Here is a 27,917-nt window from a genome sequence, read left to right on the forward strand (position 1 = left end):
TAATTTTCCTAATAAAATCTGAAGACTAAGATTTCACCCAAACCATATCAATAATATTGGATTGACTAATCGTTTCTTCCTTCTTTGATAAACCTTAAGGGCCCGTTTGGTTCATGGGAAAGGAATCTTGGGGATGGGAAAGCAATTTCTTTCCCATGTTTGGTAAGTCAGGCATGGAAAATCGTTGTCTGGGACATGGGAAAGTAGGAGGGAAAGTGATGCCATCATTCCTTCTTGGGTTTTACTTTCCCTTCCCATGGGAAAGTAAGGCCATCATTAACTACATTTTTTTTCTAACTAATTTGTCTTTACTAATAATTTATAACTACAGTTTATCCAACAGCAGAAATGTTCTATTTCCCCTTAGGTATTCTTTTTTGTCTTTTTTAGTTCATATTTCTTAAAACCCTCCCAGCAGCAATGTTCTATTTCCCTAGATATTTCTCATAACTCTGTCTAACAAGGAAGGCAAAACTTCAACCTCACCCAGGTTTTCACATTCTCATCCTCAGAGCAACTTCAAATAAGGTGGGTATTATACTTCTATTCATCACCCAATATTTTTCATGTTTATTTTTCTTCTTCCTTTTTTTCCCCACTTGAGCACCCAAAATTTCATTATATGAATTGACTTGAGCTTTGGGTTTAATAGTTGGATAATTTGATGTCTTTCTACTTTTTCTTTTTCTTTTTCTGGGTTTAACATGTATTTTGCTCTAATACACCGTTTGAAATTGATAGAGGAATATATTTTTTTTTACTTTGGTGTCTGTGGGATGGTGGATTATGATGCCAATTACCCAAATCACACTAATAAACTTTGCTTAATTTTGGATTGAGGTTTTTACGTTAGTTTTGGTATTTAGGTTTCTTATTGATTGTTTTCTTGCTATAATTGATTATGGTATTAATTGGTTATGTTATTAATTATATATTATGCAGTTATGGTGCGTATAAAATTGTCAAAGAGGAAAAGGACTCTTCTAATGTTGGACTCTATTAGGTGTTTGTCTAATATCATGATCATATTCTACATTATAATGCATATCATTACGAAAAGGCATTATAGAAAGTACCTCTTGAGATCAAGACCTAGAAATAATGATTTTTAGAGAATTGGAAATATGAATCGCATGATATATGAGACTGATAGAAGATGTGTAGACGAACTCCGCATGGATTTACATACATTCTCCAAGTTATGCTCTATGCTAAGAGCCACAGGTAGACTCCATGATACAAGGAATGTTTCTGTAGATGAAATGGTAGCTGTCTTTTTGAATGTATTGGCGCATCACAAGAAGAATAGAGTCATACAAAATGATTTTTACCGTTCTGGGGAAACCATTAGTAGATATTTTAATGCAGTTTTAGGGGCAGTTTTATGTCTACAAAATGAGTTGTTAAAACACCAAAACCGATGCATGAGAACTCTACAAATGAGAGGTGGAAATGGTTTAAGGTAAATCATGAATATGCCAAAAGTCTTTATTCTTATATGAAAAATAAGAAATAAATTTTGCTTATAAATTGTTTAATCTGTTTAATCTTCTAGAATTGTCTTGGAGAAAACTAGATGGGACATATATTAGATTACATGTCCCAGAAGCTGACAAGCCTAGGTACCGAACTAGGAAGAATGAGATTGCTACAAATGTCTTGGGAGTATGCTCCCAAGATATGCAATTCATATATGTATTACCTGGTTGGGAGGGTTTTGCTGCAGATTCTCGAATACTTCGTGATGCAATTAGTAGAAGACATGGGTTAAGGGTCTCTCGTGGTAAGAGATGATTGAGTGAATTAATTAAATTATTAAAGTTCTTGGTATTTAATATTTTTCTATATTTTTATCCACAATAATAGTTACAATTATAATTTTATTTAATAGGAAATTATTACCTTGTTGATGCTGGATATCCAAATGGAGAAGGATTTCTTGCCCCGTACATAGGGCCGTGGTATCATTTAAATGATTGGAGAGATGGATATCAACCTACCACTCCTAAAGAATTTTTTAACATGAAGCATTCTTCGGCTAGGAATGTAAAAGATAGGTGTTTTGGATTACTTAAGTCACATTGGCAATACTGAGGAGTCCTTCATTTTTCCCAGTGAAGACACAATGCCGGATTTTTATAGCTTGTTGTCTTCTTCACAACCTTATAAGAAGAAAAATGACTATTGATCCCGAAGAAAATGAGTTATACAAAAATATCTACAACCAAGAAGAAGATGATGTTATCACTAGCATTGACTCATCGGAAGAATGGGCTGTTTGGAGGGCAAACTTAGCCGATCATATGTTCAATGAATGGAGAGAAAATAGGAACCCAAGATGAGCAATTGAAATGGAGAAGAACCTTTTTCTAGGTTGATTTTGGAATGGGGATAAGGGCCTTAGGTTGGCTGAATGTTATATTTTGAAAATTAGATTTTGATGGATATGTGTAGATATTAAACTTTGGAATGTTGTTGATGTTGTATTTTTTTTTTTTTTTGGATGTTATAATTCAAGGTTTATACCTTAAAGTGATTTCTCAAGTGAATGGTGTTAAGTAATTACAAGATTATGTGTAAGATGTGAATTGTGTGATGTGCTTGCAAGCTGTGTGATCATGTATTTGTCATACTGATTTGCCAATGTTCATTCTAGTTTTTTTCTTTTTCTTTTTTGGCTAGTTCAGTTATTGCACCCTTACCACCTTCTTTTCATCTAACTCTGCTTCGAGTACACTTTTTGCTTGATAGAATAAACATACTTCTATATCAATGATCTCTTCTAGAAGCTTCTATAAAACTTGTTTACAACATAAGACTTTGTTTGTTAGTTGTACGTTAATTTTACATGTTTATGTTCAAATTTTTCTTGTGTATATAGGATGGATTTGGGTATGAACTCAACACCTACTACTGCTAGAAGGAATAGAAAGGATAAGCACATTTGGACCCCTATCGAAGATGCATTTCTAGTTGAGGCTTTAAATGAATTATGTGTTGGTGGCTGTTGGAAGGTTGACAATGGGTTTAGATCTGGATATTTGGGACAATTAGAAAAGGCTATGGAACAAAAGTTACCTGGATGTGGATTAAAAGTAGTTCCTCACATTGATTCTTGTGTGAAGACATTGAAGAAACAAACACTAGCCATCTCTGACATGCTCACCAACTCAAGTGGTTTTGCATGGAATGATGAAGAAAAAATGGTGGTATGCGAGAAACAAGTCTTTGATGATTGGGTTAAGGTAAGCCAAATTGTATTCAGAATTGTCATCGTCAATTATTATTATTATATATATATTGGCATCTAATTTCATGGGAAAAAAAAAAGGTCCATAATTCTGCAAAAGGATTAAGAAACAAACCATTTCCTCATCATGATACTCTAGTGGAAGCTTTTGGGAAAGATCGAGCAAATGGCAAAGGAGCTGAAGGTCCTGCTGAAGTGATTGAAGATCTTACTGATAATAATAATTTTAACTTTGAAGGAGATGGCCTAGATGACATCAATTTTTCTTCCCCTACTACCCAAACTCCTATATGCCCTCCTTCGACTCGTCCCAATAAACGGGGCACGAAAAGACAGTTTTGATTCTCAGTAGGCACAGAGACTGTCATTTCTCCTGCACTTGCATTCTCCCACTTCCATGAGCCATTCTCATCAAACTGCACATCTCTGGATAGAATAACCTTTCTACTGCTTGGATCAAATAGCTTGTACCCCTTTTCATAGAGTCCATAACTCACAAAGATACACTTGTGGCTATTTTCTTCAAGTTTATGCCTTAATGCTGAAGGGATGAGCACATGACAAGGAGATCCAAAAATCTTTAAGTGTGCAGTTCCTGGTTTTCTGCCAGTATAAGCTTCAAATGCTGTTACCTTCTTGAGAGACTTGGTGGGACATCTGTTCAGTAGATAGACTGCAGTATTTACAGCTTCTGCCCAAAATTCATAAGAAATACCCTTCTCATGCAGCATAGATTTTGCCATTTCCACTACTGTCCTGTTCTTTCTCTCAGCTACTCCATTTTGCTGAGGAGAGTATGCTATAGTTAACTGCCTTTGAATTCCAAATTCATCACAAAACTTGTTAAATTCACTGGATAAAAACTCTCCACCCCTGTCAGTCCTCAAGCCTTTTATCTTATATCCACTTTGTAGCTCAGTCATAGCCTTGAACTTTCTAAAACATTCAAATGCACTTGACTTGTTTCTGATGAAATACACCCATGACATTCTAGTGCAATCATCTGTAAATAGCAAGAAATATCTATTTCTAGAAATGGATTTAGTCTTCATTGGTCCACAGATATCTGTGTGAACCAATTCCAAAGGACTTGTAGCTCTCCAAGTGGACTCCAAAGGGAAAGAATCTCTGTGTTGCTTTCTTAGCATGCAGCCTTCACATACTACTGAAATTTGCTCCAAATGAGGTAAGCCATGAACCATGCCTTGATTCTTAAGCAATTTTATGCTTTTTTCGTTTAAGTGCCCCAATCTCTTATGCCATGTCTGCAAGCAGTGTGTAACACTGGCCTTTAAGGCCAAATCACTTGCAGGCATTATTGTAAGTGGAAAACATCTGTTATTGGTCATTTGAACCCTCACAATCAGATTTCTCAGTGATTGATCATCATAAATATTCACCATATTCCCTCCAAACACAAGATAGTACCCATGCTCCATCATTTGCCCAACACTAAGTAGATTTTCTTCAAAACCAGGTACAAGCATTACTTCTTGAATGTGCTTCTTACCCAACTTGGTTTTTATCACAAGAGTCCCTGTTCTTGCAACTGGAACAACTTCTTCAGTTCCCATATTCACTTTAGAGGTCAAGTTCCTTTGAATATTGACTAAAAGTCCCTCATCTCCTGTCATGTGGTTACTACAACCACTGTCAATGTACCATGAATGATTCACTTTCACATCTGTAGCAGCATTGCACACATAGAACAAAGTACCAGTTTCTTCAACTTGATTTGCATAGTTCACCTTATGTACATTTTTATTCCCATTGCAATCTCTAATCATATGCCCAAATTTCCCACATCCATGGCATTTAGGTTTCCCTTCAAACCAACACTTGTCATAATGCAGCTTATCATAGTGTTTACAAGCTGTTTTATTTTCATCATTAGACTTCCAGTTTTTCTGAGATTTTTGATCTCTAGGAAAACTTCCACTCTTAGAATTCTTTTCCTCAATATTCAGACTAGTAAAGGCCCTTTCTATAGAATTCTCTGTATGACGATCCAATCTGAGCTCAAAGCTCTTCAAAGAGACAACCATCTCTTGAACTTCCAGAGTTTCTAGATCCTTAGAGTGTTCAATCAAAGAGCAAATAGAGTCATATGATTTCGGCAGACTAAACAACAATTTCTGCACAACTCTCTCTCTAGGTAATTCCTCACCATAACTCTTCATTTGATTCATCATATCAAACAATCTAACAAGATATACAGATAGAGATTCACTATCCTTCATACGAGTATATTCAAGCTTTGACTTAGATTACAGTTTTGATTCTCAGTAGGCACAAGGACTGTCATTTCTCCTGCACTTGCATTCTCCCACTTCCATGAGCCATTCTCTTCAAACTGCATATCTCTGGATAGAATAACCTTTCTAGTGCTTGGATCAAATAGCCTGTACCCCTTTTCACAGAGTCCATAATCCACAAAGATACACTTGTGGCTATTTTCTTCAAGTTTATGCCTTAACGCTGAAGGGATGAAGGAATCACACTACAAAATGAACCAAGTCCAAGCTTGGATACACCAACTCAAATGGATGAAGGTATTACTCTGTAAGATGAAGGAATAAGTGAAGGTTCTCAAGATATTGATCACACACCAAAGAAATAGAGAAATGTTAACGAAATTATGGCTCAATGCAATATGTGCATTGTAGAACCTGAAAGTTTTGAAGAAGCTGATCTTGTGAGTCATGGAGAAATGCAATGAAGGCTGAGCTGGAAATGATTGAGAAAAATAATACATGGAAACTAGTGGACAGACCATTTGGCAAGCCAATTATTGGTGTCAAGTGGGTCTACAAAACTAAGCTAAATCTGGATGGATTTGTGCAGAAAAACAAGGCCAGACTTGTGGCAAAAGGCTACTCTCAGAAGCCTAGAATAGACTATAATGAGACGTTTGCCCCAGTAGCAAGATTGGATACTATTAGAACATTGATAGCACTTGCTACACAGAAGGAATGGAATCTATATCAACTGGATGTAAAATCTGCCTTTCTGAATGGAGTGTTAAAGGAAAAGGTATATGTGGAGCAGCCACAGGGTTTTGTGAAGGAAAATGAAGAAATCAGAGTGTATAAGTTGAACAAGGCCTTGTATGGACTAAAGCAAGCCCCAAGAGCCTGGTACGATGAGATAGACTCTTACTTCAACAAGGCAGGATTCAAGAAAAGGCCTAATGAAGCAACACTCTATGTCAAAACTAGTGAAGATTTAGGTATTCTTATTGTTTCACTCTATGTGGATGATATTGTCTATACTGGAAGTTGCCCAAAGTTACTTGAAGAGTTCAAAAATGATATGATGCAACATTATGAGATGACTGATCTTGAACTACTCTACCATTTTCTTGGCATAGGAGTAGTACAAACAGATAAACATATCTTTCTTCATCAGAAGAAATATGCATTGAAGGTGATTGAAAAGTTTGAGTTGAAGGACTACAAGTCTGTGGTAACTCCACTAGTTGCAAATGAAAGGTTGTGCAAGGAAGATGGCAGTGAGGCAGCAAATGAGAGTGAATATAGACAGATTGTAGGTAGTCTGCTCTATATGACAGCTACAAGACCAGACATAATGTTTGCCTCTAGCTTGCTTGCTAGATTCATGCATAATCCCACTAGAAAACACATGGGAACAGCCAAGAGGGTATTGAGATACATTCAGGGCACACTTGACTTTGGAATTGAATTTATAAAAAGGAAGTCAGCTACCTTGATAGGGTATTGTGACAGTGACTGGGCAGGAAGTGAAGATGATAGAAGAAGTACTTCAGGATATGCATTCTCACTAGGATCTGGTATGTTCTCATGGCATTAATTAAACAAAACATAGTAGCTTTGTCCACTGCAGAGGCAGAATTAGTGCTGCTGAAGCAACATCACAAGCTAAATGGCTAAGGTTCGTACTTGAAGATTTTGGAGAGGAGCAAGTGGAAGGTACACCAATTCTGTGTGATAACACCTTTGCCATAGCAATGGCAAAGAATCCAGTTTTTCACTAGAAAACCAGACATATTAGCCGAAAGTTTCATTTCATTCGAGAAGCTATTCAAGCAAAGGAGATTGAACTAATTTACTGCAAAACAGAAGATCAGATTGCAGACATACTAACCAAGGCTTTGTCCAAGGATCGTTTTGTGTATCTCAGAGATCTACTTGGTGTGAAATCAGCCAAAGGGTTAGAAGGGAGTGTTGATGTGTAACCCTTTGAGCTGAAATCCTTGGCGCCAAAGTTGTTTTGTTTGAATTTTATTTCTTTTTTATATGTTTAAACTTTGTTTGTAAAATGAGCCATTGGATCATAGTCCAAGTGGTCTCTTATCTAGCCTAGGATATAATCTGTCAGATTGTGACAAGTGTAATCATCTCATAGGATGATAGGATCAATGGTTAGGATTAAATCCCTGTGTAAATCAGTTAGAGAAGAATCCCTCTTCTCTCTCCTCTAACGGATATATTAGTATAGTGGAAATGGAAGCATATAGCTCCTTCAGCAATATAGCAACTCAATAATCTCTTCTTTTCTTTCCAAAATCTCAAATCTCCAGAAAACTAGAACACTAAAACTATGAACTCTAATAGGTCGCACACTATAGGAGATATGGCTAGCACACTTCGATCTTTTGTGGACATGACCAGACTCATTTGGAGACTATGAAATGTGTTCTAATGAATGAGAATGCAACATCAGAGCGAAGAGCCAAAATTGTTGATGGGCTTCAGAAAATTCAAGGTTTGAGTGATTTGGATGTCATTGATGCTGCTACTGCAATTATCAGTGATAACGCAAAAATTGACCTCTTGTTCACTTTACCAGATAATTTAAAGATACAATGGGTTAAGAAACTTCTTCACCAGTATTAGAAATGGTTTTCAGTTCTGCAATTTGAATGAATATCATGTTAAAAACTATCTTTTTGAAATGTTTTAGTGCAATATTTTGGAATGTAGGTGATGACTTAAGCTTGGCTGAGCTATATTGTATTTTGAATTTTTAGATGCATATGCAGATGCTTTTTAAGGAACTATTGATGATGTTGTAGCACTTGGTTTTCATTTAGAATCTTGTGATTGTGAGTGAGAAACTTCAATCGATCTGCTAGTTGTAGAGGCATTTTGATGAATAGTTTTATTAGTATGCTAGTTGCATATGGATTTTGAAAAACAATTTCATGAAATGCATATGCAGTTTCTCAAACTGCTTTGTGATTAATTCATATTTGCTGTTAAAATGCTGATGATGTTGTCATTGGTTTTGTTTTCTGAATTTTTTTTATTGTGATTAAATGGTCTGCTAGCTGCATATGTAGCTTGAGGAACTGTTTTATGTTAAAATCATGTATGAAGTCTTGTTTTATATGAAATCAATATGAGGATAATAAATATAAATTCTAGTTTTTAGAATGTTGAGGATGTTTCAGTTGGTTTTGTTTTCTGAATTGTGTGATTGTGATTCAATTTTCTGCTAGCTGTATATGCAATTTGAGATTAACTGCTTTATGTTTAATTCATATAAAGCCATGTTTTTAGAATGTTGATGATGTTTAGATGTTGAGATGTTGAAGTCAATTCTATTATTTTTTGTATTAATATATATATATTTTTTATGTATGCTGATTAGTCTTTTTTAAAGTATAATATATATATGTATATATATATATATATATATAAATTCATATGTACATGAATTGTTGTTGCTGCATATGAACTGCTTTTTGATAAGAATACACCCAATTCCAGCAAATTGTATTGATAAGCTGAAGAAGTTCTACGCTTGTTTTTTTTTTTTTTTTTTAAAAGCATAAAACTGACTAGTGACAAGAAAGAACTAATCCAACACCAAAGGCCAGAAACTGAAATTTTGCATATTCGGACTATCAATAGGACATTGGTGTAATGTTTAATAATTAAATTGGAAAGTTTAATAAAATTAATAGATTTTTCATATTTTTAATAAGGGTACAATTGGGAAACTAAATAAAATTTGTTTTTCATTTCTACTCAAAACAAACATGGGAAAAGAAATAAAGTGATATTTCCAGTTTACTTTCTCGATTTACCAAACATGAGAAAGGAATGACTATTTCTCATTCCTTGAGAAATCACATAGAAAAGGATTTCCCATTAAATTTATTCTGTAAATCAAACGGAGCCTAAAAAGTTGATCATAGATGTCCCCGTCAGAAAGCACCAAACAACCAAATATTCCTGCACATGCCAATTCCACCTTAATGCATTAAATAATGTCAATAAAAGCCATTGCAATTTCCACAGTTGCCTGACAAGCATACCTTATGAATATTTAATCAATGCAGTCAACAACAAGGTGGCTGCCACCAATTAAGCCATCCATAAAGCTGACTGATATTGTCAATCACAACAGCAGATAGAGAAGAATTATTGCTGCCAATCAACACCATTTACACCTTTTCACTCCACTAACGAGGGATTACCAACAAATTTGACAAACCGAAAACATGTTTCTCACTCTCAAATGAGAAATAAACATAGGTTGGAGCTTTACATTATTTACAATGTGAATATCATATTAATGAATAATTTATCCAGTGATTTCAAAGATCTACCAAAAAAAAGTTGTAGGTAACAGCACAGAATCAAATGACGTAATTTACCTACCCTAAGAATGATACCCAACAGCATAGAAAGTCAGATTCGCAAAAAAAATAATTGTGAATTGGACATAACTATAATCCAAGAATATATTAAAAAAAAGGGTTGCAGGTAAATTATTGGTATGAAGCGTTTTATCATTGGTCTGAAGCATTTACATCAAAAACAATATATTAGGCGTAATTTTTTGTTCAGGCATGAAAATACAATTGGTTTGAAATATGCTTGACTAGCTTCAGCATTTGATTAGCCTTACTCCTAAATTGGTGCTAAGCATCAAATGACTACACATGAAAAAAAAAGAAGCAAACAGAATAACTCCTTTAGTAGTAACAACACATATAAAAGAATGATACCCAACAGCTCATAATCGAAGCATGTAATTTACCTATCCCGCAAGCATGACCCCATCATGTACTCACCCATACCCATTTGTAGAAACTACTAGGACCTTATCTACTTACATCTCCTCTATGCATGGAAAAACAACATCAAAATTCACTCGTGCGCTCATAGCTCATATTGGAATTTCGTCAAACACTTGATGTGCGCAACTTAAAATAGACCCAACTTTTTGCTGGAAAAACAACCGACTATGCAAGATAGAAAACAACCGACTATTCAGCGTCTTTGTAGCAGTTTTATTTCTTGTTCTTGGCACTGGGTCCCTCGAGGGGCAAACCGAGCAGCGGATGCTGCAGCTCAGCGAGCTAGGCGGAGGATGTGCGATGAAGTTTGGGCTTCCAGCCCCCCATCCTCTCTGGTTTTTGTGTTGCAAGCTGATGGTCTTCCTTGCCCCCCGCGGTGCTAGGGAGTTTTGTGCTGGAGGCGGATGGGCTCCCCTTTTGGAGGCGTCATAGTTACTGGTCTCTAGCCTTGTTTCTTCTAGCAGTTGTGCGTTTTCTTGCTGTTGCTGTTGTTGTTTCCTTCTCTTTCTACCTTTGGTTTTTTGTCTGTTTCTCCCCTTGTTGTCTGTCTTTCGTGTTTGAATGAAAGTTTCTATTGACCAAAAAAAAAAAAAAATGCAAGATAGAAAACAACGTTAATGTGAAAATGAAAACATAACTGGAAAAAAAAAATTTGAAACTGATTGCTACACAAATTTATACCAATACAGATAATGAATGGTACTGATAAGAACGCATGATTTGGGGTAGATGAAAATGCATAATTTGGGATAGATAGATGAAAAGCTGATAAGAACGGAGACAATAACACATAAATTACATGTGTTATGCAGGCATACCAGTCAAAGTTTAAGACGTCGGCGCTGGAATCGTTCGCAGTTAGTGTCGTCTTCATTTTGTGACTAGTTTGAAAAATTGAATGTACCTATGGACCCTAATTTTGAATGGCAGAGACATTGGAGGCAATCTAACCTTAGCGAATATGTGGTTTTCAATGATGGACATGAAGCAAGGCTGAAATGGAGGTATACTATTTTGAAGAGAATGTAACAGTCGGACTGAGTGATCTTTTGTAATGATGTAAAAACATAAGAATATTATGACCTTTTATATCCTACGGGGCATTTAAGTGCGAAATTGGATTTAACACATAGATTTATAAAATGATAGGTATATATATAGGAAATAGAAAATGTAAGAACTTATATTGAACAAGCCCTTGATTCAATTCCAATTCCTTAGTTCCCGTCCTGTTAGGGAACTTACTTATTATGGTAGCCCTACTCTTTTAAAGACGTAATAAAAAGTCACAATAATTAGGTCTGTCTACCACTCTCGTAGAAATTGTTGTGAGGAGCTCTATTCAATAATAGTGTCGCCTTTCCTAACTAGTTTTTTTGGCGCACATTAATTAGACGGAGCAAATATTCCTTAGATTATTAATAGCTACTAGGTCGCAGAGATAGGAATAAAACATTTAAGGACCTAAAAACAGAGAGAGGATTCATAAGAGGGCCAACATAATGTACTCCCTGTTTTGGTGAAAGGTAACCGGAGAAATCAAAGTTATTGGAGGCAGAGTGAAGCATAATGGAGTTTAGGGAGGAAGGAGAAGGAGAGCCTGTGAGCCCCACTGGCCAATACTTCAACAGTTCTATCTTGTCTGTTGCAATTCTTGCAGTTTTGGAATTTGAGGTTCCATTCAATGATTCCCAAGCTCTCTCTTTGCTTCAAGATGTCTTTCTCCCTATCAACCCTCGCTTCTCTTCTATCATGGTTTGTCCTCTCTCTCTCTCTCTCTCTCTCTCTCTAGATCTCTTCCTTTCTCTCTCTTGTCATTTCATTGGTTCCTATTTTGTTCATTAATTTTTCACTTCTCTTCTTGTTTTTATACTCTCGTTACCATGTGATATACTCATATACTCGCAGATAAGTGACAAGGCAGATCAAAAGAAACAATGGAAGAGGGTTGAAGTAAAGCTTGAAGACCATGTTCGTGTCCCCATTTTCCCTTCTAACATGTCACCAGAATCCTATGATGAGTATTTTGATAACTACATATCAAATATAGCAGCAGAAAGACTCCCACAAAACAGGCCATTATGGGAAATTCACATTCTCAAGTACCCAACAAGCCATGCAGCCGGTACCCTGATTTTCAAGCTTCACCATGCCCTAGGTGATGGCTACTCTCTAATGGGTGCTCTTCTTTCTTGTCTGCAAACTGCTCAAAACCCTTCTGTTCCTCTAACATTTCCTTCCCTGAAGAGCTCATCAGGACCAAAAACTACTCACATGACTAAAACTGTGTCTCAGTTTTTCTCTTCAGTTTTCCAAACTCTATCGGATTTCAGTTGGAGCATTTTGAAGAGCAGTTTCGTAGAAGATGATCGAACTCCGATTAGGTCTGGGGAAGATGGAGTTGAGTTTCGGCCAATAACACTATCAACCTTGACGTTCTCCATTGATGAAATCAAACTGATCAAGAACAAACTTCGAGTGGTAAGATTATGTACCAATTTTTATTTATTTATTATAATGATTTCTGTTTATATTAAACATACTACGACAAAAAAACTGCTATGAAGTATGAAATTATTTACCAGAAACAAGGATTACACAAATACGCAATACAAATAACTAAAAATTTCACAACTTACATGACATATATATCAAAAGAAGTTTCAAACTTTCATTATTATGAAAAGAAAAGAAGCTCTCCCCTTAGGTTGTGGCCATAACGCTCATTAGGCTTATGTGCGGCTTTTCGTCGATTTTATTTTGGATGTTTGGGGCGGTGTACTTTGTTGACCTTTTGTGGACATGGGTTGCCCTGTCAGAATTTTTCTAATGAAATTTGTTCTGTTCAAAATTGGATTATTATTTGCATTCAAAACATTTATTTCCACATTCAATTGAGCTTTCTAGTTGTGCCCTAGCATAAATTCAAAATTCCCGACACAATTATTAATAATAAACGTGTTGTGTCGTGTCGTGTCGAGTTGACCGGATATTTTTTCGTGCGGATTTCGCATCCTGTATTGAGTTGACACGCTAAATGGTAGCAACTAAAAGATATATAAAAAAAATGAGAAAAATAAAGAATAAAAAAAGGAAAGGGTTAGTGGGTTGGTAGGTCACACGGGTATTTTAGCTGGTTGGCGGGTTGACTAGCCATGACCTGTTTTGTTAAATTGGTTACATAGGTATTTTAGAGAGTTGGCCGTTTGACCCAAAACCCACCTGTCTATTAAACGAGTCATGACAGATTGACCTGAAAATGAGCTAAAAATTTAATCGTGCATGTTTTGAGTCGTGTATCATGTTGTGTTGAAAATTTCCACCCACCCCTTCGATGTCATTCAAGATCCTACTATTTGGGCCTAATAGGATTAGACATAATCCAATCCATGTGGTTTTTTTAGAACATCAAACATTTGCCTAGGTTTATAACAAGTCCTATACAAGCCCTTTCTTTTCTTAGTTTCTTTTTAGGGCTAATTACAGTTTAGTACCTTGTGGTTACACCCTTAAGACATCTTAATCCCTATTTTCTCAATTTTTACAATCACATATCTTTTAAATTTGTTGCAATGTGGTTCCTCCGTTAGGATTTTCGTCAGATCTCTTTGTTAGTTGCCTACTTTGCATTATGAGTCCCACATTTTCTCTTTTTTTAATTTTAAATGATTAAAATATGAATAAAATATTAAAAACCAAACAAATTTAGATAATTTAAATAATATAAAATTTAAATTTAAAATAAATAAATAAATAAAACTCTCTCTTTTTTTCTCCCCTCTACGCTCTCCCTCTCCCCCATTAATTTCTTCTCCCTCATTCCTTCACAACCCACCACCCTTCTCCCTACCCCGCATGGTTGGTGGTGCGGCGGCGCTCCAAGCCCACCATCACTGCCATATATATATATTTTTTTTTTGTGTTGTGATGGTGGGTGTGGCTGAGAATGGTGGTTAGGGAAGAGAAGGGGGGCTTGGGTTTGATGGGGAAGAAGGGAGAAGGGGGTTCAGAAAGAGAAAATAGAAAAGGTTTTTGTTTGTTTTCTAATCGTTTATTAATATTTTATTCAATGTGTTTATAAAAAAAATTATTTTATTCAATTTAAGAAAATAACGTGGGTCCTACGTGTGCCATGTCATCACTTAATAGATTTTCTAATAGCCAATCTAACGGCAAAGTCACGTTGCAAAAAATTTCTAAAAAAAAGGTATGTAATTGTTAAAATTGAGAATACAGGGACAAACAAGCATTAAAGTAGGGAAACTGAAATTAACCTTCTTTTTAATAGTGATTATATTATTTGAATGAAATTGGCATGAATAATTGCAGACGATAAATGATGTGATTGCTGGAATAATATTCTTGGGCACCAGAATATACATGCAAGAGGTTACCCAAAAATCAAGCAATGAACGTTGTACGGCATTGGTGCTGCTCAGAACCAGAAACATGGAGGGTTACTTGTCAACTAAAGAGATGATCGAACCCAATAATGCTAATATGTCATGGGGAAACCAATTTGCCTTTTTACACTTGCCAGTGCCCAAGTCAAGTGAAACTTTAAACCCACTCGACTTTGTTTGGGAAGCACAAAAGATGATCAAGAAAAAGAAAAGTTCTGCGGCTAGCTACCTCACTAGTTGGCTGTTGGACGTTTTGAAGAAATTTAGAGGCCCCGAGGTACGTAATTAACAAGGAAAATTGACATAAACATAATTTTTATTATTAACCACTTAAATTTAATAAACTGTAGGAATTTACCAACTTCTCCTTTTTTATAAGTATTAGTGTCAAATATCTAATATTGTTATGTTGCTAAAATCTCATTTTATACTAAAATGTAAGTATTCTCACAAGATATAGAATGTTTTGCAGGAAATATAATTTGGGCATGATGACCTCATAAGTCAAGTTTGTGTAATCCTTTCAAACACTTTAAATGTACTTATCAACAAACTAGTTCTTAGCAGGGCAACTTTGAAATTTTAGGGGCCATGTGCTAAATGAGCAGCGGGGTCTCTAAAACAAAGTTTTGAACAAAAATATTGAAAATTGGATCATACATATTGATAGAAAGTTTACAGCTAAAACTCACTAAAAGACAGTAATATACAAAATTATGGTCTAACATGAATCTTGCCAATGTTGGGTTGGTTTTTTGTTTTGTTTTGCTAAAGTTAGGAAGGGGGAGGGGGAGAACTCACACACATGGGTACCACGGGAATTTGAACCTAGAACCACTTGGGAGCACACAAAAGATCAAGACCAATCAAACTAACACCCTATTGGCCAATGTTGGGTTGATTTAGTGTCAATGAATCTTGCCATGAGAAGAAATCACTTAATTATAGATTGCCTCTCACAAAACCACAAAAAGTCCAAAAATTTAATTCAACCAAGCTATCAAAATATAAACTACAAAATTCATCATTATTTACCTCAATTTGTCTTGGCCTAATGAGAATGAATGTGTGGGGATTTTCTTCAAGAGCCGCCATTGGCGCTTAGTAAATTGGTATCTATCTTTTTAATGTGGAAAGAAATCCTAATTTCTAAATTCAAATCTAACCCGTTAATATACTAAAAATCTGGTTAGTCTTTCGTAGAACTTTAGAATATTCCTTTCGAAAAAGAAAAACTTTAGAGTGTTTTATAAAGTGTTGTGTTTGTAGGGAGCAGCTAGATACATTCATGGCACGCTCAAGAACTCGAGCATGACAATCTCGAATATGATTGGGCCAGTTGAAAAAATGGCTTTGGACAATCAGCCCGTTGGTGGCTTATACTTTATGGTGGTTGGTCCACCTCAGGTACCTTATTTTTATTTCATTGAGACCTCAGGTACTTAATTATGCAGTTACTTTATTTCTTATATATATATATGTATGTATGTATGTATGTATGTATGTATGTATATAATAAGATAATGAGATGGTGTTTCATACATGCAGTGTCTTACTGTGACTGCACTTAGTTATATGGGAAAGCTGAGGGTTGCCTTCGGAGCTGAAAAAGGCTTCATAGATTCCCAGAAATTGAAGGCGTCCATGCAAAATGCCTTTGGGATAATACTCGAAGCCTCCAACCCAATTCCTCCTGCAAAGGCAGCATAGAAAACCAAAGAAAAAGCCACTTGTTTCAACAATTAAAAAATAAGGCTTGTCCAATATAGATCCCTATATTTTCTATTTCCTAGACATATAATCATCACTTTATAAATTTATATGTAAAACCCAATTTCAAATTTAAATGACCATTAGGATATAAGAGGTCATAGTATTCCAATGTTTTAACATCGTTGCCACCAGACTTCATATTTTATTTATAATTTATTTCATGCATTTCATTAACTGCCATAATTATAATTAATACTCCTTATTAATAGCATATCAATCACCCCATTTCTTTTGGTTGTCATTCCCTCTCACATATCACCCCCTAAAATTGCAAACCCAAAAAAAAAAATATATGTAAATTACATATCCAATAATGTACCTATGAAAAATATAAATATGAATATATACATATAAAAATATAAATATATTATTTAAATAAAATATAGGTATATTATTTACCAAAAAATTAAATAAAAAAAACTAAGTCACTTACTTTGTAATTGAAATTTCCATACATTTTTCATAAATTAAAAATAGGTATATAATAATGTATAGAAAATATAGGTACATTATTTACCCATTGTTAAATTATTTTACAATATACCTATAAATGTGTACAGGTACATTATTTGGGGAGGAAAAATAGGTTCATCTAAAAAAATATGTACATTGTTTTACTAGGTATATTATTGGAGAGAGAAAATACGTTCATTTAAAAAACATTATTTTACAGAAAACAAATAATAGGTACTTTATTGAGAAAAAGGAGTATATTATGTAGAGAAAAAAATAGGTACATTATTTAGAGAAAAAATAGGTTCATTTAAAAAAAATGTATTTCATAAAACAAACAATAAATAGATTATCAAAACATTTTTCAACATAAATAGAATGTACACTATTATTCATAAAACTATAATAAAATAGATTACTAGTAGTATAATTCATAAAAGGAAAACAAAAAAATAAATAAATAAACGAAAACATTAATCACATGTAGATTACTAATACATTAATGTTAAATTTAATATTTAATTTCAAATAAGTTTCTAAATTAATTCCTACATCCATTACAACCATTTGAAGATCTTACCAATTAATTCAACGTGTGTCATTAGTTACACCCCCACATAACATGTTAACTTGTAAAAAGGGGTAGTTTTGGAATCCAAAAAATAGAATAAATTAGATTTTAAGCTAGATTAGGTAACTTACTTGGATCCTAGTCATCAAGTTTTATTTGAAAAAAATTGAGTATTTTAAATAAAAAAATAAAGGAAAGGGTTGTAGGTGATTAAAAATGAATTTTATGGGTCTAAACTCAATTTACTTCAAAAAGTATGAGGGTGAACGAATCTTGATCCCCAATTTCTGCGGGAGCTAGAGATCTTGGTTAGGGTTTTTTCACCCTTTTTATATTTGAGCTTGTTGTAAGCTAAGTAAAATTCCTCATTGACTTCTTTGTTGGAAAATTTGGTTGAAGATGCTACTTTCCTACAAAACATCATATGAAATAATTATTAGAAAATTATAATTTACATTGATAGAGTAGATTAAATAAAACCAATGAAATTATAGCAAAATACTTATCTTTTGGGATGTAGTGTGGTCACTATTCTTAAGAGCAGATTTCGCTTATCGGAGAAAATGTCTCGATGTAGCAAGGTTGTATAGCGGCCTACCCTCCAGGATACAACAACATACACTCACTACCAAAAAAAAAAATAGAGGTAATAGGCACCAAATGTCACCAAATTATGATGACTACTGTTGCCACTTTTTTTTTGTAGTGACTCGCAATACTTAGATCAAATGAACAAGTCAAATCTTTCCTTTGATAAAAGAAAATAAATTGGAACACAAACACAAGAATGTGGAGGACAAAATAATGAAGAAATGTGCCAACGTTGCTGCAACGTTTTTCTCATACTCCAAAATAAGGCTTTTTATAGTCGGTTGCTTCTCAAAGGCATTAAACCAATTGTAATAAAACACATTAAAACTTCTGCCTATTTTTCAAAAATTAATAGCTATAAAATTCTAACAGTAGTTGGCAAAACCAATATAGCAAATGCAAAATAGAAATTGGTCAACCAAAATAGGCTCAAATAATTTTTTGACTCAAATCTTTTATATATATTATTAAATGTGATAGTAATTTTATTGATAACACAGAAAATAAATACAGAGTAGCCGCAATGCCAAATATGAGTACAACATCTTCAGTAACCAAATATAAAAATAAATTTTGATCTGGAGAGAACTACGCATCCCAAAAAAACCTAAAATCTCTAATTCGGCAGACAAAAGAACCTATACTCAGACCTACAATACAGATCCACCGCGCAATGACAGTAACGACAAATCCGCATCGAAAAGTCGAACATTAAATACAAACATCAACAAACTCCTATTGAGTTTCTAAGAATTATTAGTTCAAAATAAACACAAAAATAAGGACACCGCACCACATCCTCTCCAGCAAACCAAAGAGACTCGTAGCACCAATATGGCTAAACCTTTTATTTTGCACAGGCAAAACTCAATCCCACACAAAATGGCAACAATCACTTTTCCAACTCCAAACACTGAACTGGAGCAAAATCCAGGTGAGTGAACCAAAAGCTGCAACAAAATCATGGTGTCTATAGTGGGTTGCAGTACTTGCTTCAAAAATACAACGAAAACCAAAGAAAAAGTTGGGTTGACAACACCATACTACAGCCACCCGAGCGACAACAAGACACATCCAAGCATAACAAAAGTCACCAAGGACCTACAATAGCAAACACACAAACAAACAAAAAAAGACAAGATCTAGATAAATCTAGGCAAGATGACCCAAAATTTGAACGAATTTGGGGAGAGAATAGGAGAGGGGAAGAAAACTAAGAAAGGAGAAAGGGAGATGACGAGAGAAAGATAGAAGATGGCGAAGCCACCCATGTCATGACCTGATTCGAAAATAAGGAATATTCCCGAATCATAGTGTGAGTCATACCATAGTCATAAGAATAAAATCCTACAACCATGATATGATGAGATAGAGCCATAGATAATACAAGTGTACTTAACAATACAGAATCATAGTCGCAGTAACTCATAGTTAAATACATACTAGGATCTTAATCAAACAGTTGACTACTTACAAACATTAATTACACAAATTAACAACAAAAGCCTAGCAGCTTAGTTGAAACTTGCTTCCTCAAACTTCGTCTTGAATCCTGTACAATCTATTAGGGTATGAGTATTCTAATGCCCCGTAGAGTACCGTCAACCCCTCAAGGTCAGCTATCACAGTTAATCAAAGTGTCAGGCATCAAACAACACAAGATATATAAATTATCTATTCATACCAAATAAATAAATTTATATATGCGCTGATGCCATGAACTCACTCCCTTCTAGTCCCACTAATTCATATCTTTAGGTAACAAGCATGCATGTCTCATACCATGCGTTTTACTACTATGGCTCCGAATACCCTAAAATATGAACTAGCTCCCATCCATCCCTTCACACATTTCTCTTTTGTTCACTAATTTCTCAACTTTCACTTTTCATTAGAGGCCATATTCTCATCACCTCAATATATTCAAGCTCTGCTCTCGTCACCTGAATATATTCTAGATATATCTAAGGTCTTCTCCCACCCCTTAGATATACCTCAAACAACACACACACCCCAAACACCACTATATTTATTATGCATATGTAATGCAGTGCAAACATCATTTATCTCTGCTAAATAATAATACAGATAATAACAATAATATATTATATTCACCCGACATCAAATAATATCCACGAAGAAACATCAATAATAATATTCACATAACATCAAATAATATTCACTAAGCAAAGCAACAATAAAATTCATATTTATAATACTATATATAAGTACCAAGATTAAAAATGACTAGCCTAATCATCGGGAAATCAAGAAACCCTACCCCATGTCCAGCTAGCTAAAGTACCAAATTTACCCTTCGGAAGTTCTCGGAGTTGTCGAATCTACACTTTTGATCCAATTCCTGAATAAATTCAAATGCAAATTATTATTGAGCAGTCTTCACTCTATTTCGCCTAAGACCAGTAAACCTCACCCTCAACCTTATGTATTTCAAGGTATGAACTCACTATTTACTCATTTCTATGACCAAAGTGTGTTGTCTGCAGAAACTTTTAGGGTATGTTTTGTACAAAACATTTAATGACGTTAATATTTTGATATTCAAAAGAAGTATGGCAAAATACTTTTAATTAACGTTACCTATATAGGAGTAAATGTGGGGTCACATTTGTGAGAATTACATGGCTACATTCTCTAAAGCTCCTATGAAACCGGGATCTGTTCAAGACCAAAATTAACACAACCACATGAATTTAAGTGTGTATAGATTTAATGCATGTGTGGCGTATTGTCTCAGTTTACTACAAAATGATGAACAATTCAAGGTTATGAATTCCACTAATTCATTAAGTAGATTTGATACATCTACACTAGGGAAAGTTCAAGTCCAAAAGACACTTATATCCTGATGTGTGTTTTATCTAAAGTAAATTTAGGTTTTACCCATAAAAAAACTTTCACTTTTGAAAAAAGCCAAAGCTTTTTCAAAAAAGACAGAAAAACCTCTCAACTTTCAAACCAAAGACATGCAAATGTAAAGGATTCCTTAGGAAATCAAAAAATAAATAAGGGCAATTTTGTCCATTTTGGCTTCTTTTAAAATTTTTCTCTCTCCTTTGGGCTTTTCCAAAGTCTCCTTTTATCTAATTTCCTCTCCAGTTTTTTGAGTTTGCATATATTTTTTTAAAATAAATTTGCGTTTCAAATGTGGTGTATTGTTAGAAGTTTGAAAGCAAATGTCCCACATCGGAGGAAACAAAAGGTTTTACATGCTTTATAAGCATGAAACCTTAATACCAATTAAATATGATTGGTGGGCTGATGGGCTTCGTAGTGAAGGCTATACATGGTTGGCTTATTTGATTAATAATCTATATATATAAAGCAAAAGGCAGAGAATGGTGAAACATTCAAAATACCAGAAAATGCCCTTGGTTAATGCAAACATTAAGAATTGAAATTATTAATTAAATGAGGATAATATGGTAAATTCACAATTATTCGTATTAAAAAAATTAAAATTAAAAGAAAATTCAGATAATGGGTCCTATTTTTATGGAACACAAATATCCATTATCTTTTTTAATTCTAAAATAAATTTAATTTTTTTAAAAAAAAACCTCTCGCATGCGCGGAAGCGCGTGCAAAGAGGCTAGTCTATATATATAAAGCAAAAGGCAGAGAATGGTGAAATATTCAAAATACCAGAAAATGCCCTTGGTTAATGCAAACATTAAGAATTGAAATTATTAATTAAATGAGGATAATATGGTAAATTCATAATTTTTCGTATTAAAAAAATTAAAATTAAAAGAAAATTCAGATAATGTTCCACAAATATCCATGATCTTTTTAATTCTAAAATAAATTTAAATTTTTTTTAAAAAAAACCTCTCACATGCGCGGAAGCGCGTGCAGAGAGGCTAGTATTTAATTAATCAAGACTTGGGTCTTAGGCCTTGGGCATCTTAGGGTCTCTTAAAAATAAAAGAGAGACACCCAGTCCGAAAATAAAATAAAATTGTTCTTATCTTTTTGCCTATTGAACTTCAAGCACTGAGGAGAGACGAAATTCTGTCTTTAAGACATTGCAAATATGCAAGCCTCTATCTTCAATAAAAGTCAATATTTTGTACTTAATTTCAACTTACACATTTATACAATTTTGTATTTTGATACTGTCTACATATTATAATCGTGTATTAATATAATGATCCTATAAGCTATTTATTGATTTTTCCTAACAGATCTGGCATCCAAATGCGCAGAATATGTTATAGAAAATTGGGGCCAGAGGTTGATCCATCACCGGCATGCTGCGCCGTGGTGAAGAAAGCGAATGTGAAATGCCTGTGCAAGCTTGTGGCAAAGGAGATAGAAGATCTGATTGACATGGAGAAGGTGGGCTTTGTGGCTCGCTCCTGTGGCAAGAAAGTAGCACCAGGAACCAAATGTGGAAGCAAGTTCACCCTTCTTTCTTTAATTTGTTTTAAAATATTTGTTGTGTCCATTAATTTATACTTCTACAAAGATTTAATAACGTTTTTTTAAAAATGTATTTGGGCCAGGTTATATCGTTCCCAAAGCATGAAGACTGGAGAGCCTGTGCATGAGAGAGGCATGCTGTTGGTTAGTGCAACTTGTCTATTACTAATAGCTAGATTTTCTATAGTGCAAACTACCTCAATGCTTCTGCCTGCCTCCCATAATTTTTTTTTTTATTTTTTTAAACAGAGAATTCCAGAAATGGGTTTTCGCCATTCTCATTTAGCATATAAAAAAAATTGTGGAAGTTCTCTTTCTTTTTTCCGTTTAGTAGATTTTACAGTACGTATGTATTACTGACTTGTAAAATATATATATATTAGCCCTTTGGCACATGCTCACGCATGTGCCAATTGATTTTCTTTTTTCTTTTTTATTTTATTTTTAGAATTAAGAAAAGATAACATGGATAGTTATCTATATATATAAAGCAAAAGGCAGAGAATGGTGAAACATTCAAAATACCAGAAAATGCCCTTTGTTAATTCAAACATATTTAAGAATTGAAATTATTAATTAAATGAGGATAATATCGTAAATTCACATTTTTTAATGTTAAAAAAATTAAAATTAAAAACAAAATAAGATAATAGGTCCTACTTTTATGGAACATAACTACCCTGTTATTTTTTCTTAATTCTTAAAAAAAAAAAAAAAAAAACAAATTGGCACATGCGTGAGCATGTGTCAAGGAGCTAGTGTTCCATGAAAGTAGAACATATTATCTGATTTTGTTTTTATTTTTAATTTTTTTAATATGAAAATATGTGAAATTACCATATTATCCTTATTTAATTAATAATTTCAATTTTTAATATTTGAATTAACTAAGGGCATTTTCTAGTATTTTGAATGTTTCATCATTCTCTGCCTTTTGCTTTATCTATACTAGCCTCTCCGCGCTTCGCGCATGCAAGAGGGTTTAAAAAAAAGAATTTAAATTTATTTTAGAATTAAAAAAGATAATGGGTAGTTGTGTTCCATAAAAATAGGATCCATTATTTGATTTTTCTTTTCATTTTAATTTTTTTCATATGAAAAAGTGTGAATTTACCATATTATCCTCATTTAATTAACAATTCCAATTCTTAATGTATGCATTAACCAAGGGCATTTTTTGATATTTTGAATGTTTCATCATTCGCTGCCTTTTGCTTTATATATATGATTAAAAAAATTAAAATTAAAAATAAAATCAGATAATAAGTCCTACTTTTATAGAACATAATTACCCATGTTATCTTTTCCTAATACTTAAAATAAAAAATAAAATAATAAACCAATTGGCAAATGCGTGAGCGTGTGCCAAGAGGCTAATATATATAGATGAAATAAAAATTATAAATACACACAAAAAAAATGTACGTATTTACAATACTTACGACTTGTTACATTGGTTTTAATTTTACTGGTACTAACTGCTTGAGTGTTGAGAGCCCGGTATATCCTTGCCTACTGAAAGTTGTCATAAGGATGATGTTGATGAATCATTCAAATTGCAGCAACGTAGTGTTGGCCTGGTTGTAACATGAATTGAGTTTATATTAATGAAATATTGTGTTCTCTTCTGAAAAAATCAATTGCCAATAGATGTAGTCTCAACACCTGCACATCTAAATTAGCTTTGTTGTCGAACCAATTACAAGATTAACGCGAGCATTAAGCAGAAAATATTTATTAAAAAAAATTTGAAAAAAATATTGAATGTGTTTATTGACTCAACATTTGTGAAGGATGTAGTAATAATTGATTATTTGTTAGTACAAATAACTATATCTATTGGTATCGTGAATAAACAAGTGGAAGTACTTTTTTTGTGCGGAATTTACACTCAATTGAATATATAGTAGATTATGTGATTTTGATTCAGGAGAAAGACTTGCATGAAACGAGAATGTCATTATATTTCTATCACAATCAATTACATTACGACATGCATAATAACACTTGCATATAACAGAGCATTATTGTCTGAAAATAGCGTTGCAACTAAATTTTTCTCCTAATTTAAAGATAATTATTTTATATGACTTCTTCTTTTCTGGCTGTCCTGTGTAATCTCTCCATCCAATTGATGACCATCAACCTAACTACACTGTACTGCCGTACAATGTGGGATCAAATGTCATCTTTTTTTATAGTGAACCCTGCTCCAGGGACCTACCTAATTCACCTACGTCATTTAATAAAGGGAGGTTTGGTGGCCAATAGCAATAGGGTTGTGGAAATTTGGTTCTTCTATTTAATACAATAATACTTATAAAAAAGCCTTCACATGGAAGATGGATCAATAAAACTGAGCTATTTCAAACATTATTTTTTCCATTTCCATAATGTATATCAATGTTAAAATATACAATTTTAGTTGCAGTCAAGGACTATTTGATCTTGTGCAATTTAATCTTCATAGGGCATGTTTGGTATAGCTCACTAAATGGGACTGTGCTATATTGGACCTGAAGCCCATGTTTGGTTAGCAAGAGGACTAACTTAAATGGGATAGTAGAGCCCAACAGTAAAAAAAACGCCTCACTCGTTCTCCTTATACAGAGAAGCTCAAAATGGGTTCGCAAAATAAGCCTTCGCTATATTGAACACGCCTCTCTCCAGTTCGCGACTCCTTCTCTACGACTCCGTCTTTGCGACTGCACCTCTCCTTCGTTCAACATCGACTCATCTTCTTCGAATCTTGACGCAGTAAGTTTTTCTGGTCTTTCCCTTTGGATACTCTCTTATTCCTTCTTCCATCTCTTTGATTTTTGCAAATCTCCTCAACAATTTTGACTGTGCTCTGAGAATCTCTCCTTCCTTTTCTCTGTTATTTTCTTCTTCTCTTCTCTAATTTTCGTAGAATCTGTAGTGACATATATATACATGATGTTAATTGGCAATTAATTTACAATTGGGTATTCAAAAAACCTAGAAATCAGAAGTAGAGTAGACTTTTGGCATGAATCTTGACCCAGGCAGTGAAAGTTTGGGTATACCTGTTTGTGCGGTTTTGCTTTGGTTATTGTCAAAGCTCTGGTTGTTGTCAAAGTCTGGGTATAGCTCTGGTTATTGTCAAAGCTTTGGTTATTGTTATCATAAACTCTCTCTCTTCACAAATCATGCGATCATAACAGAATTAATGGTTTGAAATTGTTCTGAATGATCTGGAATAGTATGTTTCTTTTAAGCCCTCTCGTGTCAAGCATATGGATTTTTGTCATTCATCTTGTTTTCTCATGGTAGAGCACAAAGTTGCATTTAGTTTCCTACAAACAGCCAGAGCTATACCCAGACTTTGACAACAACCATATGCTTGACACCAGAGCTTTGGTCACAGGAGTCTCAAGGTCTCCAAGTCTGGTGTCAAGAAGAGGAATAGGCAGGTTGTCAAGACCTCTGGTAGGAACAAGTTTTTTTTTTCTTCTTCCAATGTATTAATTTTTGAGAACCGATGATTGCTTATGTACTTAACGTAGCTCTAACTGCAAACTGGATTTCCATCGCTTGTTAATCTAATTTTCAGTTCCAAAAGAGAAAAAGAAAGTTATTGAATATGTAGTTTAAAGATGTTTTAATTTTAAACAGAAGTAAGAATGAACCCATCTACTTCAATTGAAGTGGAACAAAACTTATGTGTGATATATCTGTCTTATGTTTTAAAGTCATTATGTTGCAGGGAGCTGCTTCATTATGAGCTTGTTTACAATTATTCAGGATCCAAGCATGTAATTTTCCACCTATTAACTAATATGTTTTGTGGCCTGTTGCTTATTTTTCTCGTGCTACAAATATGTAACTCTTAGCTTTGAACGTGACTAGATCACAGAATCGTTGAAAAGATGTGGCATCTCTGAAAGCTCAACTTATGTGCTTGCCACTTATTTTAATTCTTCTTCTGATGAGGTAAGATCACTTTGAAAGTTGTAGTAGATTAAGCATTGCATTGCTTCAGGATATTAGAAAATGTTAGCCATTTTGACTTTAATAATTTTTGTTGAATACTAGATTGAACAAAAAGCAGTAGAGAAACTATAAACAAAGAGCAGTAGAGAAACTATCAATGGAAAAGAGATTGACTTGGAGGAGTTGGGAGGTAGATTAGACCAAGCCCAAATACAAAAGGTACACTCTTGACCACTGTTCTAACGGCAATTAGTTTTGTTCTGATTTTGTCTAGTTAGTGATCATCGGCTCTCGTAATTTTCAGCACTATAAGATAACTAGCATGGAATTAGGGATATCTTCTGTTGCTGATGCCATTACTTGATGGATTGCCTATCGTGATGCCTTGTGAGAAGAATGAGGTTCATGTTCTGGGAATTTAGAGCTTCATTTGAAGGTGGCCAAGGAAACAGAAAACCTGTAGCTTACTATTCTTGTTTTAGCAATTTCAATTGTCCAGTGTTATGTGTAAGTATACTTGTAGGCAAAGGTGAAATTTGGAAAACGTGATTATGCTACCTATACCCAGCAATGAACCAATGACAAAATTTGCTTGAAATTGTGGTGCTAGTTTAGTTGTGAGATTGCTTGTATGAGAAAAATTCAATTGTTGATCATTATTGGTTTCTTGGATTGTTGTAGACTTACATATCTATTAGTTGGGAAGATGCGTCATCTTTCTACTATGTTCATTTGGTGTTTTTAGTTTTACTTTTCCAAGTTCAGAGAGATATGATTTTCCATTTTATATTTATCTCTAGAGGACTTTGGAAACTTTTGCCCTTTTAATGAGAAAGCGAAGCTCCCTGTTTATTTTTTATCACCAAATTTTGCCGAGGATTGATTTGGTAATACTATGCTCTAATATGTAGTTTTCATAAATGTCTTAGTCATAGAGTTTCGGATGCAACTCTTGTTTAAATCCTAATTCTAGTTTACCAAGTTAAATGCAAGATATAAAGAATGTTTGCCTATATTTTTGTCACAGTTTTCTGAGTCATCTATTTTATCCTCAGCCAACATATTTTGGTATAATAACATAATATCACATGGTAAAGATTCAATTAATTAAATTCTTTATGTTTGCATACAAATAAAGATTAAATCATGCATAAAATCGGTGGAATTTATAATTTTAACAACAAATAAAAAGCCTTTGGTTTGGAGGAAAGAAATGTACATGTCAATTTGGTAATTATAATAACAAAAAAAATTACATTAATTATTTAAAAATTATTAATTTTAAAAATTAAAATAATTATTTTTTAGTCCGACACAACACCAAACATAGGTCTTCACTATTTTTACAATCCAGTTTCTTAGTCCAACGCAGCACCAAACATAGGTCAGTACTTAATCCAGCTT

The 27,917-nt window shown here is 33.9% G+C and overlaps 1 protein-coding gene across 1 annotated transcript; it reads left to right on the top strand.

Annotated features, from left to right (window-relative positions):
• LOC18780241 (O-acyltransferase WSD1) lies at positions 11,794-16,607 on the top strand. Its single transcript, XM_007212661.2, has 5 exons — positions 11,794-12,077; positions 12,231-12,803; positions 14,652-15,002; positions 15,995-16,132; positions 16,274-16,607. The coding sequence occupies exons 1-5, from the start codon at positions 11,892-11,894 to the stop codon at positions 16,433-16,435; spliced, it is 1,410 nt and encodes a 469-aa protein (XP_007212723.1). The 5' UTR covers positions 11,794-11,891; the 3' UTR covers positions 16,436-16,607.

Source organism: Prunus persica, chromosome G4 (genome assembly GCF_000346465.2).
Source record: "Prunus persica cultivar Lovell chromosome G4, Prunus_persica_NCBIv2, whole genome shotgun sequence".
In the NCBI taxonomy this organism is placed as follows: domain Eukaryota; kingdom Viridiplantae; phylum Streptophyta; class Magnoliopsida; order Rosales; family Rosaceae; genus Prunus; species Prunus persica.

Excerpts from the sequence above, each read along its gene's own strand:
- LOC18780241 (XM_007212661.2), top strand. The coding sequence starts at position 11,892 with ATGGAGTTTAGGGAGGAAGGAGAAGGAGAGCCTGTGAGCCCCACTGGC. Across the intron at positions 15,003-15,994 it reads AGAAATTTAGAGGCCCCGAG|GGAGCAGCTAGATACATTCA; the intron begins GTACGTAATTAA and ends TTGTGTTTGTAG. Across the intron at positions 16,133-16,273 it reads TGGTGGTTGGTCCACCTCAG|TGTCTTACTGTGACTGCACT; the intron begins GTACCTTATTTT and ends TCATACATGCAG.